Here is a 21,572-nt window from a genome sequence, read left to right as displayed (position 1 = left end):
TCAACAAGTATTAATAGAAAATTGGGGGAAATTGTTGAGAAAAGTATTTTTAATCACCTTTCTATGAAAGTGTTTAAATAAGCTTATTTTTTAAACTCATGTGAAACGTGAAATTATGTGAACGTAATAGTGGCACCCTAAGGCGCACACTACATCAAAACCCTGGCTCTCATGACTGAAACCCAAGAAGATCCTCTAGCAATAGGAACTTCTAATTCCTAATAAGCCAACAGGATGGCAAATCCTTTTCCAAATTATTTTCAAACCAGTGCACTGTTCATAGGTGGACAAGGAAGAAAAGGCAGTTACAAAAATAAAGTATCCAAACCATTCAAAATAATCAGTAACATGCTTCTGGACAAGATGCAAACACCAATTTATTCTCATTTATTACAGAAAAATGTCTATTTTGCACCACAAACTGCAGTGCACTCAAGGAACTGAAAACTCCCTGATTTGAAAGTAGTCTTCTCCCCTCATTCTGCAGGAGCAGCAGCCACAAGAATGAAACTAAAGAGCCCACAGACTTCCATGGACTATTCACGAGCCACAGAGCAGAATCATTTACATGGAATTATGTGTTGCCTCGAACGTCAGAAAGTCACCATCAGCAACAAATTTCATCAAAGAAAGAAGCCATACATATGCTGTGTTCACAAAGAGACACATCTCGCAGAAGTGTCCCGGGGATGTCGGAGAGAGAGGGGGAGAGAGGAGTATAACGGCGCAGAGCAAGTCCCGCTCGTCTCTTGGGGGCCAGCCCGCAAGCCTACACCACAAGCGGACGCTGAGACCTGGCTTACATGACAGGAAAGAATCTGAGCCCCTATCAGGTGTCCTTCTCTGTATTTCCCTTATAGAGTAAGGCTGAAAACAATCTTAAAATTCTCCAATTCCTTGTAATTTCATTATGATTCACACTGGATTTGCAACCCATAGAAGTGCTTCAAACTGGAAACATTCAAAACATTTGCCTTTTTAAAGAGAAAGGCCATGTTTGCATGAACAATTTTAAACGTAGCTGTAAATATCAACAGAAGGTCCATCATCCAGGGCAAATTAAAAAAAAGATACATAATATTCTGCACTCCATTTTTTATAATACTAAGGAAGGGATCATATTCTTTCTGGCAGCACAATATTAGCTGCAGAAGCCAACTGAGTGCATTTTCAATAACAAAGGTTAGCTTGTAAGGTATGAAAATAATATGGCATTAGAGAACGGAGACTCATCGAGAGTATTTTCTTTTCATTTGAAGGCTATGCATCTGCGTTCTTCAGAAGTACTTGTATTTTAAACCAACATCTCCTACAGAACTGCAACAAAGGTTTCTGCCTAAAGATAGCACAAGGTAGCTGCTAGCAGCAAGCCCTCATGAATTTAGAATCTATTAGGTTTTAGTTCATTGTCGTGGCAATAACAAAAGTACTCCCATACAGTTTTAATTGATTTTGTTTAGTAGGATATAGGACGCAGCAACGTTACTCTGTTTTGCGTTTTGACAAATAAACAGTTCCTATGAACTACATAAAGCTATTTTTAATCTGGATAAAAATGCAGAGTTGACTATTTCCATACTACTAATGTCATTCTTCTCACTCAGTCATCTCATTTATTCACAAAATTCCCCTATTTTATCACAGAATACTCTTAATAGCTATTATTGACTCCCCAAATGCCACCTCCTCTACTCCTGCCTGCCTTTGCTCTTCCATTCCTGAGAACAGCCTCTACCCACTCACGTTTGACCCAGCATCCTGATCAGCTCTGCTCACTGAGTATTGCCCACTCCGCGCCTGCTCTGCCCACCCAGACTTTGTGTGCTGTCCAATCCAGCGCGCTCTCAGAGCTCTCTGACGCCTTCAGGGTCCTCCATCCTTTCAACTGCATTTCCATTGTAAAATTTCACCATTTCCACACTGAATTTCAATAGCTCATGCATTAATTTTTCTAATACATAGTACCTCTTTCTATTTGTTCTTGGAGAGTTAAAACAGCTAGAGGAAACCCAGACAGAAACCTTTACCCTCTTAATGTTTGTTATATCTTATTTCTTCTGCTGACCTTTCTTCCTCCTGCAGTTTAATATTTATATAGCATTTCTGCTTATTGGAAGCCAGCAACTAAGCACCCAACACATTTCAATAGGATTCTTTTGGTTTAAGTCCACTGCTTACAGATCAGTATCTGCTATGCTGCCAGCTGGATCCCTGTCAGAAAAGTAGTGCCTCATTATCATCAAGAAATCTATGGTTTTAGCAAAATAAAGGCACAAACCCAGACAGCACTGCATTCTTGGAAGACATTTGAGTGTTCTAGTTGCATTGTACAACTCATGTTCAGAACTTTTTTGGAGACTTGGTAAACACATTCTTTTGCTTACAATTTAATTTAAAAAAAAAGGTACTGGAACAAACATTTTCAAAAATATAAACATTTATTTAGTAAGCTAGTGCAATTAAAAATTGTCTTCCTTTGCAATATGTTAATAAACTGTTTTTCTTTTTTTCTAAGCATTTTCTCCTATTATGAATTACCTGGGTTTAGAATATCTGCTAAACAAACCACATTTAATCTGTATGTAATGACTTGGAACAAGAACTAGTAAGCAGACACTTGGGACGATATAAAACTTCAGCAAAAAACAAACTAATTTACAATCAGCTTGAAGACTATGGAAGCAGAGGCAGTATTTCACGTTTTTAAGCAGAATTGCTCCTATTTACAATGATCCTTAACCTCCTAACTGTTTTCTGATTCAGAAGAAAAATCAAATAGACTTATAAAGTAGTCTCTTGAAATGCTGGATTATAAAAAAGTTAAAATATATAAACAGTCAAAGAAAGGACAGTTTCACATATGCTCTAAGCAAGCTCTGCTGCTAAAAGAAGCCAAGCTATTCTTCCCCTTCTCATTTGTCACTGTTATCTACATCTATAAACTCCTTGTGAATGCTGCTGCTGTAAAGCAGTTTTCTCCAGTCCTTAGACACACGTATACAACCAGACGCTTCACCCCTTCCATAGCATCACACTACAGTGAAAAAGCTCTGTGCAATTTTTATTGTTTGAATAATGCAACAAGCAAATAATCTCTAGTTCAACCAATAGTGCTCTACACCTTGTACAAGTTTTTACTCATAATTAAGTGTACTTTTCTCCTTATTGCTGGAAATTGATACTTAAATCCATTTTATTTGAAAGCTTTCCAGGAAGGGTAAGAACTTCCTCATTATATATTTGAATCTGTTTTTAAATTATAGCCTGAATTTAAGAGAAAGTTTCTTATCAAGGAGCGTACTTTAAATGTTAGGTTTGACAAGAAATCATTAGTATTAATTATATTTTTAAAAATATTATCTCCAAGGCAGGGAACCTTAAATGACCGGGTTGCCAGAAATAACTACTACAACGTTAATAATTTTAAAAAAGATTTGAGGTTGATCTGAATGATCCATAAGTAGCTATGCACAATCTTTGCAAAGATCTTTGTCTTTTATATAGCTGTCCAGGTGAAAAAATAAAATGAAAAAGAAAAGATAAAATGAAAAAAAGAAAAAACCTAAAAGCGACAAATATATTTAGGGAAAACAGGAACTCAATTTTCTTTCTTATGGCAAACATCTTTATTCACACACTCATTACATAAGACAGGTCACTGAGGTGTGTGCATATATACAGACACACATGCACGTTATATACAAAGCACACAAAAATCAGGCTAAGGTGAAAGTGAGACATGCATTCCTACAGTATTACACAAATCAAATTGCATTATATAGTGCTTTTGAAGTAAATTAAGTAATATTCTATAGGGATGTAGACTATATCTGACAATATAGAAAAAAATAAAGAGAACAGATGATAATCCTCAATACCTGTAAATGAGAACACTAACCTCTAGCCTATGAAATAGGAAAGTCCTTATAATGCAATCTGCCCAAGTACGGTAGAAAGCAGAAGAAACTATATGGCCAGGTAGCTACCATCCCTAACACTAAAGAAAAAAGAAAGCCTTCTTCCAAGGCTAAGACAAGACTCTGAACTCAAGGTCACCCCCCCATGATCATAAAATTAGTACCCTGAAAAAAAAAGGAAGAGGAAAAAAAAAGGAGAGAGATTTTTTTAGAACAACTGGCAGTGACTCATTTAACCTCCAGATCCACTAGGATAGAGAACTTCTAGGCAGAGAACTCTTAATGTAGTTTCCATGAGAACAGAGTAACATCATGATATTTTTAATGTCTTCTCTTAGAAAGCAGTCTACATTTAAAATAAGGAAACTACATTAGCAAGCTAAGAGTTAAACTTAAGTTCATACCTCAGTGGAATACTTCTATGCTATAATAAAATAAGGCTGTTTTACAATAGTACCAAGAGGACAATATCCACATATTACTAATTGTGCCACATTCATTAAATTCTGGAGCAGTGCTTTACTCTTCTCAGTAAGAAGCAATATGAAATAGTATATAAGTAATTACTTAACCTTGTTCTATCAAACAAGCTACAAAACACCTTCCTACTATGCAACTCAAATATCCAGCACGGAAAAGAATACCCACAGATGTCTGAACTACAGAAAACTTAACCACAAAACCAAGAGGTCAGATCTGAAATAATTATTACTATAAACAGTAAAGTATTCCCATATATCAATTTAATATTAAAGCTCCCTTTAGAGAAAATAGCATTTTTACTATTCATAAGTGACACTGGATGCAAGGGAAGGATGACAGTGGTAGCCAACCCCTTCCTGCTCCATCCCAAGAATCAGCGGAAGGTTTCCAGTTTGGCAAAGACGACCTGGCTATGAGTTTTATAGATCCTGGTGTCACCTGGGATTCAGTTATTTTTATTTGCAACTGGAAGAGCGTAACCACACATATCTACTTCTGACTGTGCTAATCAAAGGACCTGAATTCGTATTGCACAAACTATTATCTAGCTACTTACCTATAGGTAGGAATCAAGGAATTTTTCTGCTGTAATCAGCAAGTTTTATGGGTTTTGTTTTGTTAGTTTGTTTTTTATAGTACTGACAGAACAGAGCAAAAAATCTGAAGGATAACTTTGTAAAACTGTCACAGCTTTGGTAGGTCAGACATCCAGATCAAACTTGGCATGTAGAAAGTGCATTCTGAAGGCTACGGGCTAACCTTCAAAGCAAAGAGATTACAGGAGGCCAAAGCCTTCAAAAAACAATGGGAAAGAGGTTGAGGAACTGTTCACTTTGGAAGGGGCAGGCAAATACTGTGGAGCTATGAACAGCAACAGTCCCCACCATCAACTGAATTTATTTATTTGTTTATTTATTCTTACCCTCTTCTGCCTCATCCTCCTGGGATGATACTGGTCCTCCTCCACTTGTTGGGCTGGCCAGTTCTTCCTCTCTGGCAGACTCTCTTTGTAGACTGACAACTTCATAAATCGCATCTCCAGTGCTTGTGTGGCTTTTCCCTTCAGACTAAAACAAAATATGTATATATGTATTAGGTCCCCTCATCGAGGGACAGAGTTCTAACAGTATGCCAGAACCAAAACAAAATATACACAGATCGCACATCAAGGACTAAACAATAGTTTGGGTAAGACTCCCTCAGATTTCTTTGCAATAACATATGTAGACTGGCAGCAGTATACAACTCTGCTTCTCTTGAAGTTTTATATTGAGAAAATGCAAACAAAAGTGCACTATTTCCAAAGCTGCCTCTTAACCACCATCTTAAATATGGTTCCGAACTATGATTTAAAAAAAAAAAGCTTTCCTACTTAAACATAGCTATAATGAGATGAGGCCAAAGAGAAATTGCAGCAAAAGAAAAGACTCAAGGCGAAACAAAACCTCACACCTTTTGAAAGCCAGAAACTGTGAAAAGCTCCTTATAGTGGTTTATTTATAAAAGAACAGAAAAACTCATCTTTGTTACAGAGAGCGTAATATGCAATATATTCCTTTTCAATGGGGAAATCAACTGGCTGTACCTAGCTATAAAATCCATAACTGTTTCGAGCCTAACATATATATATGTCAATCTAGCGGTTGAATTAGCTTGGAAATTTGAGTGTGGTATCTGTAATTATATATATTTGAGCCCAGAACATTTTCAGTGGAAAGCACTTTGGTCTGCGAAAGTAGCTTTTCTCTCAGATCCATCTATACAGAATTTCGATAATGTTCAGGGCCAACTACCTCAAAAGTTGAGGGTGGGGGAGTTGTTTGCTTTGTATTGTTTTTACTTCAGCCTGTAACAGCTGAGAGTTTAATCTAGGTCTTTCATGTTCAATGAATCTACTTGGCCTTTCATATAAAAAAGAAGTTAGTTACCATATTTGAATCATTGGACACACTGTTGCAAGTTTTAAAGCAAACCAAGTATTTGTTCTTCCTCTGATTTACAGTTCTGAGCTCAAAACTATAATTCAGTGAACTGCTGTGATTAATATACTTGTACAGAATTGTATAAAATTGCAAACTAATAATTGTACTAAATTAACTAGAACCAGTCCAAAACTTTGGGCTACTTTGTCCTTTGTACATTTTGCCTAAATAATTAAAATAAGGCAATTTTTAGAGCATATTAAGAACATCAAATTAACTAAGAAAAAGAAAAAGAAAACAGTTTTAGTTAGGGTATGTTCACTTTTTTTGAAAAGCAAAACTATGAAAGAGAAATATCCCCCAAAAAGGAAGAAGTTTAAAAGAAAGTTTACAAAAGAAGTAGTAAAAGTTTGATAGCAATGTGTGTCAAAAAAGAAACAAACAAAAAACCCACAATGTTCTTTCTGTTGGAAGACACCTTTTGCTGGAGAGGTACATAAACTTCCACTCGCAATTTCAACAAGCTGTTGAAATTATTCAGATGGGTAGTTTAAATAGGGACTGCTTGAACTAACTCAGTCTAAATCATTTTACACTGAGCAGTTCTTTCTATTGTATTTTAAAGAGACTAATCATTCAGGTCTGCTTCCCTTAAAGCTGATACTCCATGGGAGAAGACAGTCATGGGTCTCCAATCAGCAGCCAGTTTTGCTGCCTGAACTTCTGGAGTGCTTAATGAACTTCAGGAGGTAGGTATAAATCCCCTGCCTTTTGTAACATGCAGCAGGATGATGTTAGAGCCATTATCTGTTTTATTCTCACAGAACACCATTATCAAGTAATTACAAAGTTCTTGACTAAATCAATCAAATGTTGATGTCACTAATATTAATCATCACTATCTGTAGCATTTGTTTTTGAGGGGAAAAAGGCATGAGCTACTATGGATTTTCCTGCAACTTGCAAGAATTACAAAGTCTTCAATTCCTCAGGCACCTTCTGGTCAACATCCATCTTTATCGAGTGCAAATAACCAAACTTATCAAAGCCCAAGTTGGCTGTCTACAAGAATCCACCTTTATCAGGATCATGTTCTCACCATGAAGATGTTTACAAGTAACAGGGTGATATATGCATAAGAATCCTAAAAATCACATGGCAAGCTGCATTTATGTCATTCCTCACATCTGACTGTGCCTCACCAGCCGGGGTTCAGACTATTCAATCTATACGAATCTTTCCTCAGCACAATTCTCAATTTTCTCTGCCAATAAGGGAATGTCCCCTGCACCCCTTGCCAGAAAATACCATTTTATTGCCTCCTTCCTTTTTCAGCATCAGTAACGGATGCTTCTTTACTGGAAGCGGGATCTTGCTCAGATAGCCCAGATCAAAAATATCCTGCCCAGGACACTGCATGTTAGAAACTGGAATCGGGCCAAATGCATGCATTAATTTCTCACCCACACTCCAGCATGCTACATTTGCATAATGACTGCAAACATTATCATCACAATTTTGCATCGTCAGGCAAACTACAGCACAAGATCCTTTGTCCTGTGCAGAGAAGCCATCTATCTTTGAAGCTGAGACTTATAATTAATTGATAATTGATTAATTGATAATTGATATCAATTTACTTTCAGGTCCCTAGAAGCCACTTAACTCAACTGCTTTCCCAAAAGGTTCCTAAGCGGCTGATCCCAATGTCATCTGCAGAGTTACTGTCCAAGGAGTAAGAGTGTCCTGAGACACAGCCTCTTTCAGAGGTAGCCGCAGGAACATCTATTGCGGTACTAATCGTCCAGCTGATAACTGGCTGAACAAAGACCTGTTACACATCTACAGAGAGACCTACAGAGACATCCTCCCATCCATAATCAGGGCCTAATCTCATAGAAAAATCACAATGATTAAGTGTTCCTTTCCTAAATACCTGCAGAACAGCTCCTGGTAATTTTACAGCAGGAAGGAGTGCTTGCAGGCGTTTCTTTGGGGAGGGGAGGTGCATGCCTGTCAGTTGTCATGTTATAAAGGATGAAAAAGAAAAAAGAAAGCATCCGTATTATCTAAAATTAAAAATGGCATAGTTGTAAGTAATTTAAAGGAAAGCTTAATTGAATTAAGCATCAAACAGCTGAGAATATAATCTGTTCAAAAGTACTTTCTTTAAATTTACAAGTGTAGCTATTCTCTACATCTGCATATGATAACAGTGGGTTTTCTCAGATTTTCTCAAATTCCAAGTTACTATGTTAATCTCTAGAACTACAGAAACAACATTGCATGAGATTTATTTACTCATTTAAATGTTAAACATAACTGCACTTTTGCCATGTATCATGAACATAGTTTGTTTTTTTTCAGGCCCAATAATGTACCCCACAGGAAGATGACAATTAAAATATTTACTTTAGGCTCAGTAAAATAAAAATCACTCTTCTTTGGTTTCATTAGGCAAAGAGGATAGCTCACTGTATTCCAAGTCAGCCTCTACCGTTCATTTTTTGAACCGATACCACAAGATAAGTCTTTGCAGAAAGTAGGTCAACACTTCCTGCGTGAGGGGGCAATTGCACATCATTCCAGAGTGATAAGAGGAAGACGCACATACTTTATGCACCTCACCCAAGACCAAAACCAAAAGAGTCTTTAGCATTGCATTCAATAGATAACTATTCAATAAACATTACCAAATGAGACAAATATATTATCTTCCAGGGCTTGAGGAAGAAATAAATGCATGCTAATCATACAAACGCAGGACTGGGAAAGCTAGCAGAGAGAGAATACACCACTATGCATTAAGCTTCATCTTAACTGCACCTCCCCTGTGCAGAATCAAGCATTATTTGTATAACTCAACTTCTAAGTTAAACTCTAAGGGACTGATAATCCGGAATATTTCAGGGGAAATAATTTGCTAAAAATACTTGTGTCTTTACTGGTATTAGAATATTTCATAAGGTTATGATTACTGACATGAAATTACACAAACAGTGCTAATTTAGTAAATAATTGCAACAGTAATTCCCTTAGCATCACCTTTCCACAAAGACCTAGGGCAGTGAAGGAAAACAGATTAAATAAAGCAGGGCAAGAATTTACCATCAGCAACCACCAGCATGGAAATGTGACAAATTTATCCATGCATCAGAACTTACTTTTTCAGATAAAGTATCTCTTCCAAATTTCTCTTTCTGAAAGCATTAAGAAATCTATCTTCTCAGATACTTTGAAACAACAATAGTGATAGCCTGACTCTTAAACGATTGCAAAAGGCTTCTTTGCTTTTAATTGATTACATCCTTCCAGCCACCTATTCTCAAATTTCTATGACTTTGAACCTCAGTAGCCAGGATTTCCTTTTGTTAGATATAAGCTGGTTTTGCAGTGAACAATGAAAGAGCCAATTCCTGATTTTACCAGTCAAATATACTTGTTTTAGATGTCTGCACACAAGTTAGATTGCATGAAATTATAAAGTCTTCAATCAGTACATACAGACAAAATTGGCTTATAGAGACAAATGGTTACAGCTCATTCTAATTCACAGTTTACAGAGGCACTGAATGTTTTATATACGCTACTTAGACACTATGTATTGAAACATTACAGAGATAATTGGTTTAAAAAAACAACAAAAAAACCCTACTGATGCTCAGGGTTCTTGTTAACTTTTACGGAGCCAAATTAAGATAGACAAACCTAGCATTCCCAGCATCAATTAAAAAATAAAAAATAAAAAAAAGCAAACAAAACAACCCACAATACCTGTTTTAGCTTCATGTAAAAAGTTTCTGTGAAGGTTTTTCTGCTGAAATACCAGAAACGTTCGTTAGCAGGATACACACGCACAAGAGTCTCCAGCAAAAACCGGACTGGCTCTACGACTTCAGTAACAACAATATCCACTGCAACAGTCATGAATACACGTTTATCTAAAACACAAAAATAAGGCATGTACAGAAAAAGTAGTCAAAGAACAAATTTCTCAAAATGATAAACAGAAATGATAGAAGTAAACTTTTGTTGAAACTGAAACCTATTAAATTATTGATTCTCTTGCACTCATTTTACTTGCCTGAGTTCTATATTTTAAGTGCTTGCAAAGATAAGAGTATGCATTAACCAATATACCAAGCAACTCTGATAACTTTCTAAAACAGAGAATCTGTAGAAACAGAAGCAAGATGTCACATACATAAAACAGCATTAAGAGACATGATTCTTATCACACCAAAGGAAAATGCACAGGATAAGGCTACATTTAAAGGCATAAATCTTACATTTGAGGAAATAGATACGTACAGCAAATCAGTACAAAGGATCTCCCACATCACTGCCTGTCCTAAATCCTCTCAAAACACTAAGAAACACTTTGGACCATTTTTAATGTTCATGTCCATACTCTGCCAGTTACAAGGACTCAAAACCTCTTTAACCCTCCCAGTCCCACACTCTGGGTCAGACAGTCCTCATCAGAGCAGTACATAATGCTATTTTTTAAAGTAAAGCATGGATCCGTAATCCTCATCTATAATAGCTTCATCTTTCTGACATCGAGGCATAACTCAAATTTTTGAGTAATGCAGAATGCAGAATCGACTGATCAGAAGATCCCACTCAAATAGTCCAAGAGTATCTTGCAAGTTTACAGTGCCAGAAAAGGATCGCTGCTTCCAGAAGCACTCACCAGTGAGAGAAGTAGTAACCAGCATTTTGTATCACAATTGATATCTTTCTTGCAGGAAGCACAGCTTTTTAAACTAAACATTTAGAAACAGGCATCAGGGATCCCCAAGCTCTCTTGCCTGATCAGACCAAAGAGGCAAACGGGCATTGAAAGAAAAAGATACACACAAAAACACAAAGCCATATCCTTAATGTAAACTGGGTCAAGCTGCACAGCGAGAGTTTTGCCTACATGCTACAAGGAATGAAGAGATTTGAAAATTCAGCAGCAAAAGCAGTGACAGTGACTATATGTACTTGGATATGCCTTTAAGTAGTCTCTGCCTTGGGCTAGGAAACCAACTCCAGCTTTACATCCCAACTACTGGTATATACTCAAGCACTTCAATGCATCACTTCATCCCCTTCAATTTGGGGCAGATGGAAGTGCTATTTGTAAACAACTCACCTCAAAGCTGAAAGAAAGAGAACAGCAATGCCCAGGATTTATACTGCTTTGCTGAATATAAAAGGTGGAAAACACTTTCTGCATGCTTAGGACCAAAAATGTTGATAACCGAGGAGCACACGTGTAAACCCCAAACACTAATCTACTGGCACCAAATCAGCAACACATAGCTCAGTGAACAATTATTCACACTTTTACATTGCATATGTTTATACAGAAAAGTTCCGATCCTAGCCACAGACTCTTGGGACATCATGGTATATGTACTCAGACATACACACCATGATCCCCAGGAGAACATACATCCATCAAATCTATGCCAAGTAAAACAAATTTACAAATTAGATTAAGTTACCTTTAGGAGTTTCCTCATTAAGTACTACAAATGTTGGCGCGTTAGGATTCCACATTCCAGTAATGACATAAGCTTTCCCATCAGAACTCTTTCCCATGGATTCCTAAAAATAAGAACATTTTGGATTTTATTAGTCACGGTTAGAGACCAAAAACATTGAGTGCTGGGAGGCTAAGAACTTCAAAGTAAGATTGTGTTCACTCTATAGAGAACACAACCTGAACAGATGGATTGAGAAAGGATATAGGGGAAGGAAAGAAAAAGAAAAGGGCTACAGTATGTAAGGAGCTGAAGACAAGATAGCATTAACATGCTTTCTTTCAAAGCTTATTATACTGGAGGTCTTTGGGGGGATGTCGGTCATTCTATTTTTTACTTTATGAGCATCTGAAATGGTTGTTAGCAGAGAGGATAAGTTACAAGAGACTTGCCTGATAAAATTAAACTAGCCATGATGTATAAACAAAAAGGGTCCAGAATAAAACCTTAACAGAATAAAACCTTAACAACTCCAACGCAAAGATCAGGCTGATTTTTTTTTTTACTCTGAAATTATACATCTGCCAGACTTTTCCCCCCTAGTTGCTCATGCACAGATCTACATTTGTAAGTATTCTTATGGACCGGAATAGAAGTTCCTAAGTCAGTAGGAACCTGCGATTTAAGAGCCAGATTTCAGGACAATATGCAAACAAAGTCAAAAGAGCCACAGATGATAAAGTTAATAACACCAATGTGTCTAGATTTGATTAAAATAATGCTACACTATACATCTCTTATTTCTACAGATCTTTCTTACATACCTGCTAGGAACAATCAGAGAATGTAACTTACATATATGGACTATTACTAGTATGAGCCAAGTATACATTTCCTGGACTTTTCTAGGAGAGTTCCTATGGATCCAACAGGCCTGTATAGTAGCCTCTTCATAGATAAGAGAGGCTGATGTTCCTCCTCTACAGTTTATAATATATTTAAATATTAGTGACTGAGTGCTCCAAATTGAAATGGGGAGGAGGATGTGAAAGGAAAATGCACATTTAAATGTATATGCTATAGCCAAGAAATGAACTAATCAGCTAAAACATCCAGTAGCTAAATGTACAGACTTAAAGACACAGATTTGAATATGCAGCATATACAATAAAAAAGTATTTATTCCTATTTATTCCTATTGCAGAAGCCAATTCACTGTGCTCTGTAACTCACTATAATTTATTCTCATTTTCTGATCAAATAATAAAACTGGAAAATCAGAAGTCATGTCAACAAATAAAAACGGATCAAAATAAGCTACTTTATACATACAAATATACCAGTATTTGCATATCCTACATCTGACAAAATAACTGAATAATGATAGCTAGAAACATTAACATGAATAAAGAAACAGACTAGGCCAAATTTAGATAACTGTACAGCTACAACTGGCTTAAGTCAAGCACTTCTCGACTTGAAAATGCTTTTATTCTTGTCCACAGCATGAAAGTAAACTGATATTATCACAGGAAGTATCAAATTCTCTTGTAGTTCTCTTACATGCAACTCATTGCAAGGAATTAAGATTAAAAAAAAGCAAGGACTACTTCAAGCTTTCAGCAACAGTTTCAATTCAAACAAAGCAAATAATTGCAAAATTTTCAGCATCTTAGAAAAATAAGGCCGCTACCCTGATGTTCAAATATAAAAACAATTATCTACTTTAAAAATGTTAGGCAACATGCTTAACACAATACAGATAACTTATTTATTTGTAACAACTAACCGTCAGCTGACCTAATCACTGTCTTCACTCATTCAACACAAACTAGATGCCACGGTTTTTGACATTATGAACATGTTTTGCCCATTATATCTAACAAATCTGTTTCTAGTTTTAAAACATAACATTTAAAAAACAGCAAAGATAAGAGTCTTCCCATCACATCTATCTTACTAAATGGATTATTAGAACTCAATATTACCATGTCCAGTAAATACATGTCACTGTTCTTCACATTTCGTCCAGGGCTTAGTAGCATCCCAAAGCATCTGTTTTTTTAAAAAAATTAAAAATATTACTTTTCAAAATACAAAAATATTTTCTTTAACATAATAGCACAGCTTCCCACTGCTTTTAGAGGAAACCTTTCCTAAATTTTTGTTACTGTTCTATCATACACAATCAGGAAACCTCACCATATATATTATAGAAGTGACAATGAAATTATTTTCCAGAATAAAGATGACAAATCTCAGCTGTGAGCAATCAAATATTCTTAAAGATTACTTAAAATATTAAGTTGAAAAATACCAACTCTTACACATTAGTGTGAGAAACTGGCAAGAAGAAATTCACTCTCTCAGTCTATTTTTAAAAATTGTTTTTATACAATTATATGAAAAGTTACAATTTTCATACATTGTATCCCCCATAATGTCAATAGTCCTTAAAAATACCATCTGTTAAAAAAAAAAAGTCAAAAGATTAAAAACTGATTTTAAGATTGACAAGGAAGTATTGTACGTATTTCTGTATTTTACGGACACAAGGATCTCCATGACTGAGCAAGTTGCATTGTGGATCTGTGAGACAGTAAACATAAGTTTAGCATACCTAGAACCAGATCAAAAATGCCACTGCCCCACGATGCAGAGTGCTAATCCAGTATAAACTCTCAGGTTTAATTTTGCCCAGACAGATTCTGTACCACCTCCCTTATTTTCAGTGTACACCAAGAGGTGAGGTGATAAGCCACAATAAGCAGGCTCCACACCTTCCTTGCACCCCTTCCACAAGACCAAAGATCACTCGTCTTCTCTTTAGACCCAGGTCATGCTTTCTGCTTAGGTTTTAACAACATTTTGACAATCAGAAGTTATCTCAGCCTGTGTGTTTGTTTAGACTTACTGATCATGTAATGGAAATTATAGCCCTCTATAGTGCTTTATTGCTCTCATTCTATTAAGGAATGCAAGATCGCAAAAATATACTCAAATTACAAATTAGACATTCCAATAGGAATCCCTACTATTCCCCACAATTTAAAATGCTCATGTATAAAACAGCATACAACAGCTTCTGCCTCAAAGAGCTTGCAACCTCAACAGAAAGGCAAAGGAAGTTTTATGCCCATTTAACAACACTGTGAGATTAGTTTGCCACAGAGATGGTAACCAAGCTAGGCGCTCAGATTCCAGTCACTTAACAAAAAGATTTTCCTGTTATTTTTAAAAGAAAATAAACAAAAAAGCCCAAAACATTCTTAAGCAAGACTTTCAGACTCTCTAAATACTGAAGGCACAAATCCAGTTCTGAAGTTTCTGCAAACCACCTTCATCTTTCTCTCCTGCGAGCACACTCCAGTATGAGTAAAAAATACTGAACAAAAATATGTATTTATAACATAAGTCGTAAGCCATTATTCACAGACTTTTTAAAACATTAGATCTCAAATGAGAAAAGAACTTGAAAGAATTTTATCTCAAAACTCGGGGCCACATATCAGGGGGTTTGCTGTTGAGAGCATTTTCCTTCCATACAGCTCAGGTCTCATAACCAGACGTAGCACTATTTATCACCGACTCACAGACCAATATAAACTGGGAGGGATTTCCGTAGGTGATCTGGCCCAACCCTCCACTCAGAGGAGGACCAACTTGAGTCATACTGTTCAGGGCCTCGTCAAGTCATGTGGGTCTCCAAGAGCAGATCCCACAACCTTTCTGGGCAACTTTTTCCAATGCTCAACTCCCCTCGCAGGGACAAAATTGGTTATAATCCTATCACTCTGCAACTCCAAGAAGAGTCTGGCTCCATCTTCTTTACACCCTCCCATTAGCAGCAATTAGGCAACAATAAGAGACCCCATTCCCACCTTCCCTAAGTGTGAAGAAAACCAGTTCAGTCATCAGGGCAACCCAGTTATCCAGATGAAAATTTGTATTTCTCAGCAAACAGAGATTGTAAGACATTATTCGAACATTCACAGGACAGCAATGAAGACAGAGCAGTTTCACAGCTTTCAGGAAAGCACAGCGTATCACGGACACAGATGTAATGACAACTATTATTTGAATAATGTTATATTAACTGTCGAACACAGTCTTAACATAAGCAATTACTACACTGCATAGCAAGTTTGTCCCTATTACATTTGGGCATATGATTTTCTTTTTCCTCCTCGTTATACTTAAGACAAATAGTAACTTACATCCAGAACTGTACTTTTCTTTCCCCATAACACATTATCTTTACAGTCTCTCAGTACTACAGAGTCTTAAAAAGCAAAGCAGACAACAATTGAGATTTAGCTATACAGCATAACACAGCGCCATGTAAAACAACCAAGGTAGCCAGGATGCTAGGGCTTATACTTAAGCACAAGAGTAAGTGTCTCCGTAAGACTAATTAGATCTGGCAGACCATTACAGCAAATTGAATGGGCTATAATTAATAATAGTAGAGAGTTGACCAACTTCTGGTATATTTAAACCAGAACTAAAGAAAACTCCAAGGCCAAGGTTCAGCGGCAGGCAAAATCATCTGTGCTTCTCAAAGACAACAGCCCACAGGATCCTAGCTCTTGCTGTGTTTGTCTCAGATGTACACAAGTTCTGATGTATGCCAGCCAAAATCTTTGAGCAGTAGGCTTCCAAAAAATAGGAATCAGGAACAAGTAGCCCCTGCCTCTCGCAAAATAGATATTTACAATGATTGGCAGCACCTTGCTACCGTAAGAGTTAGGACTTCTATTCCCACTAAGTTCAAAAGCACAAAAGAAGTTCAAATGAGTTCACCCTGGGTTGCAAAGGACTTGAATACGATACAGCCAGTCGTTAACATGTTCAACCCCTAATTTGAGCAGTAAAAACAGCCATGAATGTTACCTTCAGAAGAATGCCAACCCCCACCACACACCCAGGATTCAGAATGATCTGCTTAGACTGTGGGCCTCAGTCTTGCTATTTCTTATGTGTTGGCTTGTCCGCACTTACAGCTGGCTACCAAGTGCACCATAGGTGCATTACTCTATTCAAATGCAACAAGTTAGTTTCTAAACCTGTAAAAAAGCAAATTGGAAATGTACTTCACTAATATGTATTTCCATTTATATAAATACAAATGTTACACATGGATAAGGCCAGTGGTGTTAAGTTCACATGATCTTTAAGAGTTTCCAGTAATCAATATTCTATACATCAGTTCCAAGGACTAGACTTCAACCAGTCTAGACTTTAAGATATACTACATAAGTTGGTATAAATTTGTGCGAATAGTATTATACTCTGTTAACTCCCACTGTTAACTCCCCTAAATCACTGCGTTCCACAAAGATTCCCTATCCTGGAAATGCGATCTATGCTTTATTCACAGATGAAAGGCTTTACTAAATCTTTGTTAGAATATGCGTTGATCAAGCAACCAAAAGTATTCTGCAGACCTGTCCAATTACACACCCTTTTCCCAAATGACTCAAACATATAGGTTCACATATACACAGACACTACAGATTGAACAGCATGCTGTACCTTTATCAATCCTGAATATAAACATTCACACAAACCCACAGCTAGGCATAATTTTTATTAGAGCACATGAATACAGGGCTCTACTTTAAATTCTTATTAAGGGAAGAGAGAAGAATACCAAGTCCTTAGCCCAATCCAAAAGCACACCGAGTTAAAAGGGAATAGACTTGGTCTGTGCAGAAGCAAAGATGTCAGCTCCCTTTCCCCATATTTCAAAGTCTGCCCACCCAGTACTTGCTGCTGCAAAGCTGGCCCTTAGACAACTTCATGTGTGGGAGCACACCGTCATGGTTTTCATTCCAAGAACTGGGCGTTAGTCATTCAACAACTTGAGATACCATCACAAGAAGCACTGCTAAGCTGTGAATGGGTATTTTATAGCCTGAGACGTTTACAGATTTTATTTTTATCAACATTAGGAGAAGGCAAAAAAAAAATTATCCAGCCTTCGTTACTCTGGCCTGCCAGAATTTTCTTCTTAAACTCTGCAAACAGCAGAGACTTGATAAGCCACAGTGCAGGGCTGAACCTATACCAACCCAAACATGACTCAAACCCAGGAGACAACGAAAAAACATGCTTTCTTTACCTGCTTTAACCCAGACAAAAATAGACAAGCCCCAGGTCAAAAAGACCACAAGGTAGGAAGGGCCACAGTAACTCAGCTGGGGGGAACCTACTCTGTCAGCCCGTCCCAGCCACAGTTCCTACCTGAACACGGGGCAGTGGAGGTGTTCACAAGTTTTTCAAGGGATACCAGGTTTACTTTTCTCAGACCATCAATAAAGATTCTGCAGCTCTTCAGACTAAAGACTAAATCCCCTTGAAGGTCCTCTAGCAACTTTTTTTTCATTAGAATTTCACTCAGAATTATTTTTGAAGATGCATTATATAGCTTAGAAAATGGCTACCTGATGTAACCTAAATTGATCTTTTATTCCATTTTTTAGATTATAATATTATGCTGTGTAAGTACATAAAATGACTTACAAGCCCGTGCATGTCATATCAATTAAGTAACTTTAATCAACACAGCTTGCAGTGATAAAAATAACATCCAAATTGAATCACCCTAAATAGCATTAAAATAAAAGCTAATTTCTAATGAAGGCAGTTTTACTTATGGACAAAAACAGGCTATCATACTTTCCCAGGTCCCCCACAGGGAAAATGATGTATAACAATCAACATTGAGTTTTGTTATATAATTTAACACTATTCAGAAATGCTTAACACACACAGATCTTATCATTCATGGACTGAATTTTCAAGCCAAAATTATTTTTTAACTAAAAACAGATTGAATATTGTTTTTTAAAGTTAATGAACAGCAAAAAGGCAATTTTACAAATCAAAATCATTTTGATAAATTAAACTTTACTGTATTTATATTCCTCATCTGAAATTTTACTTTCATTTTTGAAAGAAGATCTTGAAAGCAAGGGAAGAGATAAATCTTAGTTTGGATTTTTGATTCTCCTGTTATCCTGAGTTCTCTGTTCACTAAAACTGGAATCTCATTGCTATTCTTTTGATAAGATTGCCATCTGGTGGTGTTTTCTATTTTAAAAATTCAGCTACTGAGAGGGAATTTTCTAATTTAAACTAATAAGGTATCTACTACTACTGTGGTAACAAAGGGTCTATTATTAATGAACACATTAACTGTTATTCAAGTGTGTGGTCCGCTTCTTGTGCGCATATTATTCTGTCCAGCAGGATTCCCCCTCATTTAATTTCCAGAAAACAAACAAACAAAATAGTTCACTAACCATTCCTGAACTCTCCACCATCACACCATCATTTGAAGATGAACATTAGAATCATATTATAAAAAAAAAATTAAAAAAAAAAATCACAAGACAATCCTACTGGTCTTGAAGACTTGACCAAAAGACAGCTTGTTCTAACCAACAGGCTGAATCCAAATTTGAACTATTCCAGTACAATGATCTAATAGATAAATATTCTCCAAGGTTTAACATAGCTAATTTGGTTACTTTGTGGCACATTCTTACACAGCTAGGGACCCATCTGGATAACATCAGGAGAATACGAGCTATCTCCTATCAGCTAAGGCTCCAAGCAATCCAAGCATGACACTGAGCAACTTTGTTCTGCTCAGGAATTTCGGAAGTCCACAGTACATCAAATGCATGAATTGCAGCTTTCCTTTCAGGATCATATGAGGCTTTGAGAAAGAGCCCTCAAAAATTCATACAATAGCTCATAATGGAATTACAATACATCTTTATAAACAAACGTGGACTGGGACCAGAAAGAACTGTATAAGCACAAGCAACCAGCCTGAGACTCCTCTATCCCTTTATGCATTGTTGTAGCTACTACAAAGAAGGGACATCTTTCCTGCTTTGATACAGGATGTTCTGAACTCCTGCAGAGCAGCTTCTTCTGGGGACATCACCCAGCCTGCATCCAGGATACCAGAAGTAACAATGGTAAGTCAAATTACAGAATACTATTACTTAGACCATGTCAGAACAAGCAAAGCAATTAGGAGCTGCACTTAGGGGAAAAAAAAAAAATAGGGAAGTTTCACTGGATCCAAGCAACATAGCTACCCAAGCCCAAACAGCAGCTTGGTACTGCACCTTTCTTAAGGAGTTTTATTATGAGGAGAGTAAAACACATACGTAAGTCGCTTCGTCAAAAGAATCCAGAAGGCACCTAAGGGGAGGCTCTCTGGAGAAGCACAACAAACCCAGCCCCCTTTATGAAAGATGCTCTGAAACACAGAAATCACAACTGAACACTTCTCTGATGGTCAGAGCTGTTGGTTGGTGTTACCAGCTACTTCGTTCTGAACATCTGAAGAACAGTACTAAGGCATGATTCAGTGATGGCTATACCAAGGCAGAATCATATGGCTTCTAAAAAAAGTGGAAGTGATCCGACTACTTCATAATGCACAACTGCAATTCTGTATGACAACGTCTGAAATGTGAACACTCCAAAATGAAGTCAGAAATGTCTTCCATACCAAAGTCCTAAATACGTTATTTGTAAATAAGCCTCACAGAAGAAAAAAAAAAAAACCCCACAGGGTCCAAACTTGAAGATGAACAAGTTCTCCCAACTCTGTGCAGGACATATTAATCTCCAGATTCTTGGTAGATAAAAGGTTTATCTATGAGAAACTCCTGCTGACATCCTTGGTAAATCTGAATTCGATTGATACTCAATCTCTCTAGCAAAAGGCAGCCCCCACACTGACCTAGAATACAACACAGCTTTTACAAACAATATGCTTTGGGTCAGAGGGAGCAAATATTTTCTTTCTGTTGATTTTGAGAACCAAGCTGCAAATACTTCTTGGTTCAAGCAATCACTTTTTTCCAGCAACTTGTTGTTTTCAGACTTGCTCCCTATGTTCCTTTGTGTCACATAACTTGCAAAGCTGGGAAAGAGTACATTAAATACTGTTCTCTCCAAAACTTAACCTCCATTATTTTGATATGAATCTTACCTCTCAATGGCCAGTTCTTTGTTTGAGAGTTGCTGGACTGTAATTACCACTTTCTTCTCAATTCCCTGTTTAAGTTTGAAATAAAATTTCTCTCTATCCTTTGGCACAGGGCTAAAAGAATAAACAAACAACTTTCCTTAGCATAGGTACAGATGATTAGCTGCTAAATACAGAAGATACAGCAGTAATCTGCTTAAACTCTCTATGTCTCAGCTCATTTTAGAGCCCTTCTCACCCTTTATTCACACCAAGTTAATAAGCTGGCACTGATGAAAAAAAGACTATAAGCTCATACTTAGTACCCTAAATGTATGGGGGATTTATCTGGCGCACATATCCAAAGTGCAAGTTTTATTTTTTTTGTTGTTGTTTTTTTAAAAATATTTGCATTCACAAAGTTATCTCCTCTAGTTTATAATACTGATTTTGAAATGACAGAAAATAAAAGATATGCTAGATATGAAGCAAAAAATAAAAACAACACTTTCACTGAATTAACTCTTATTATTAACTCTTTCTTCCACTCCAAAAATCTTGTAATTAACAGTTAAGCAAAGGCTATCTTCCAAGTAAGAAGATTTTGTTTCTCTGTCCTCTCTAAAGCTTGGAGAAGTTTATAGTTTTCTAAAATGTTAGTAAATTTGGAATTTGTAGCTAAAAAATAATAATAATAATAATAATAATAATAAGAGAATTAAGTGTATTTATTCAGCAAAACTGGTTTGATAAAAGCTTGTAACTGACTTCTGAT

The 21,572-nt window shown here is 36.6% G+C and overlaps 1 protein-coding gene across 5 annotated transcripts in view; it reads right to left on the bottom strand.

Annotated features, from left to right (window-relative positions):
- RABGAP1L (RAB GTPase activating protein 1 like) overlaps positions 1–21,572 on the bottom strand; it is a 273,751-nt gene that overhangs the window by 198,076 nt on the left and 54,103 nt on the right. For all 5 annotated transcript variants that reach the window (XM_067300572.1, XM_067300569.1, XM_067300568.1 and 2 more), the window contains 5 exons: positions 20,822–20,932; positions 13,788–13,854; positions 11,821–11,923; positions 10,097–10,263; positions 5,323–5,467 (listed from right to left, as the gene is read on the bottom strand). In XM_067300572.1, the coding sequence (XP_067156673.1) occupies positions 5,323–5,467; positions 10,097–10,263; positions 11,821–11,923; positions 13,788–13,854; positions 20,822–20,932 (593 nt within the window). The remainder of the gene's footprint in view (positions 1–5,322; positions 5,468–10,096; positions 10,264–11,820; positions 11,924–13,787; positions 13,855–20,821; positions 20,933–21,572) is intronic.

Source organism: Apteryx mantelli, chromosome 8 (assembly GCF_036417845.1).
Source record: "Apteryx mantelli isolate bAptMan1 chromosome 8, bAptMan1.hap1, whole genome shotgun sequence".
In the NCBI taxonomy this organism is placed as follows: Eukaryota; Metazoa; Chordata; class Aves; order Apterygiformes; family Apterygidae; genus Apteryx; species Apteryx mantelli.
Note: the sequence above shows the minus strand (reverse complement) of the source record. Positions and strands in the feature narration are given on the sequence as shown.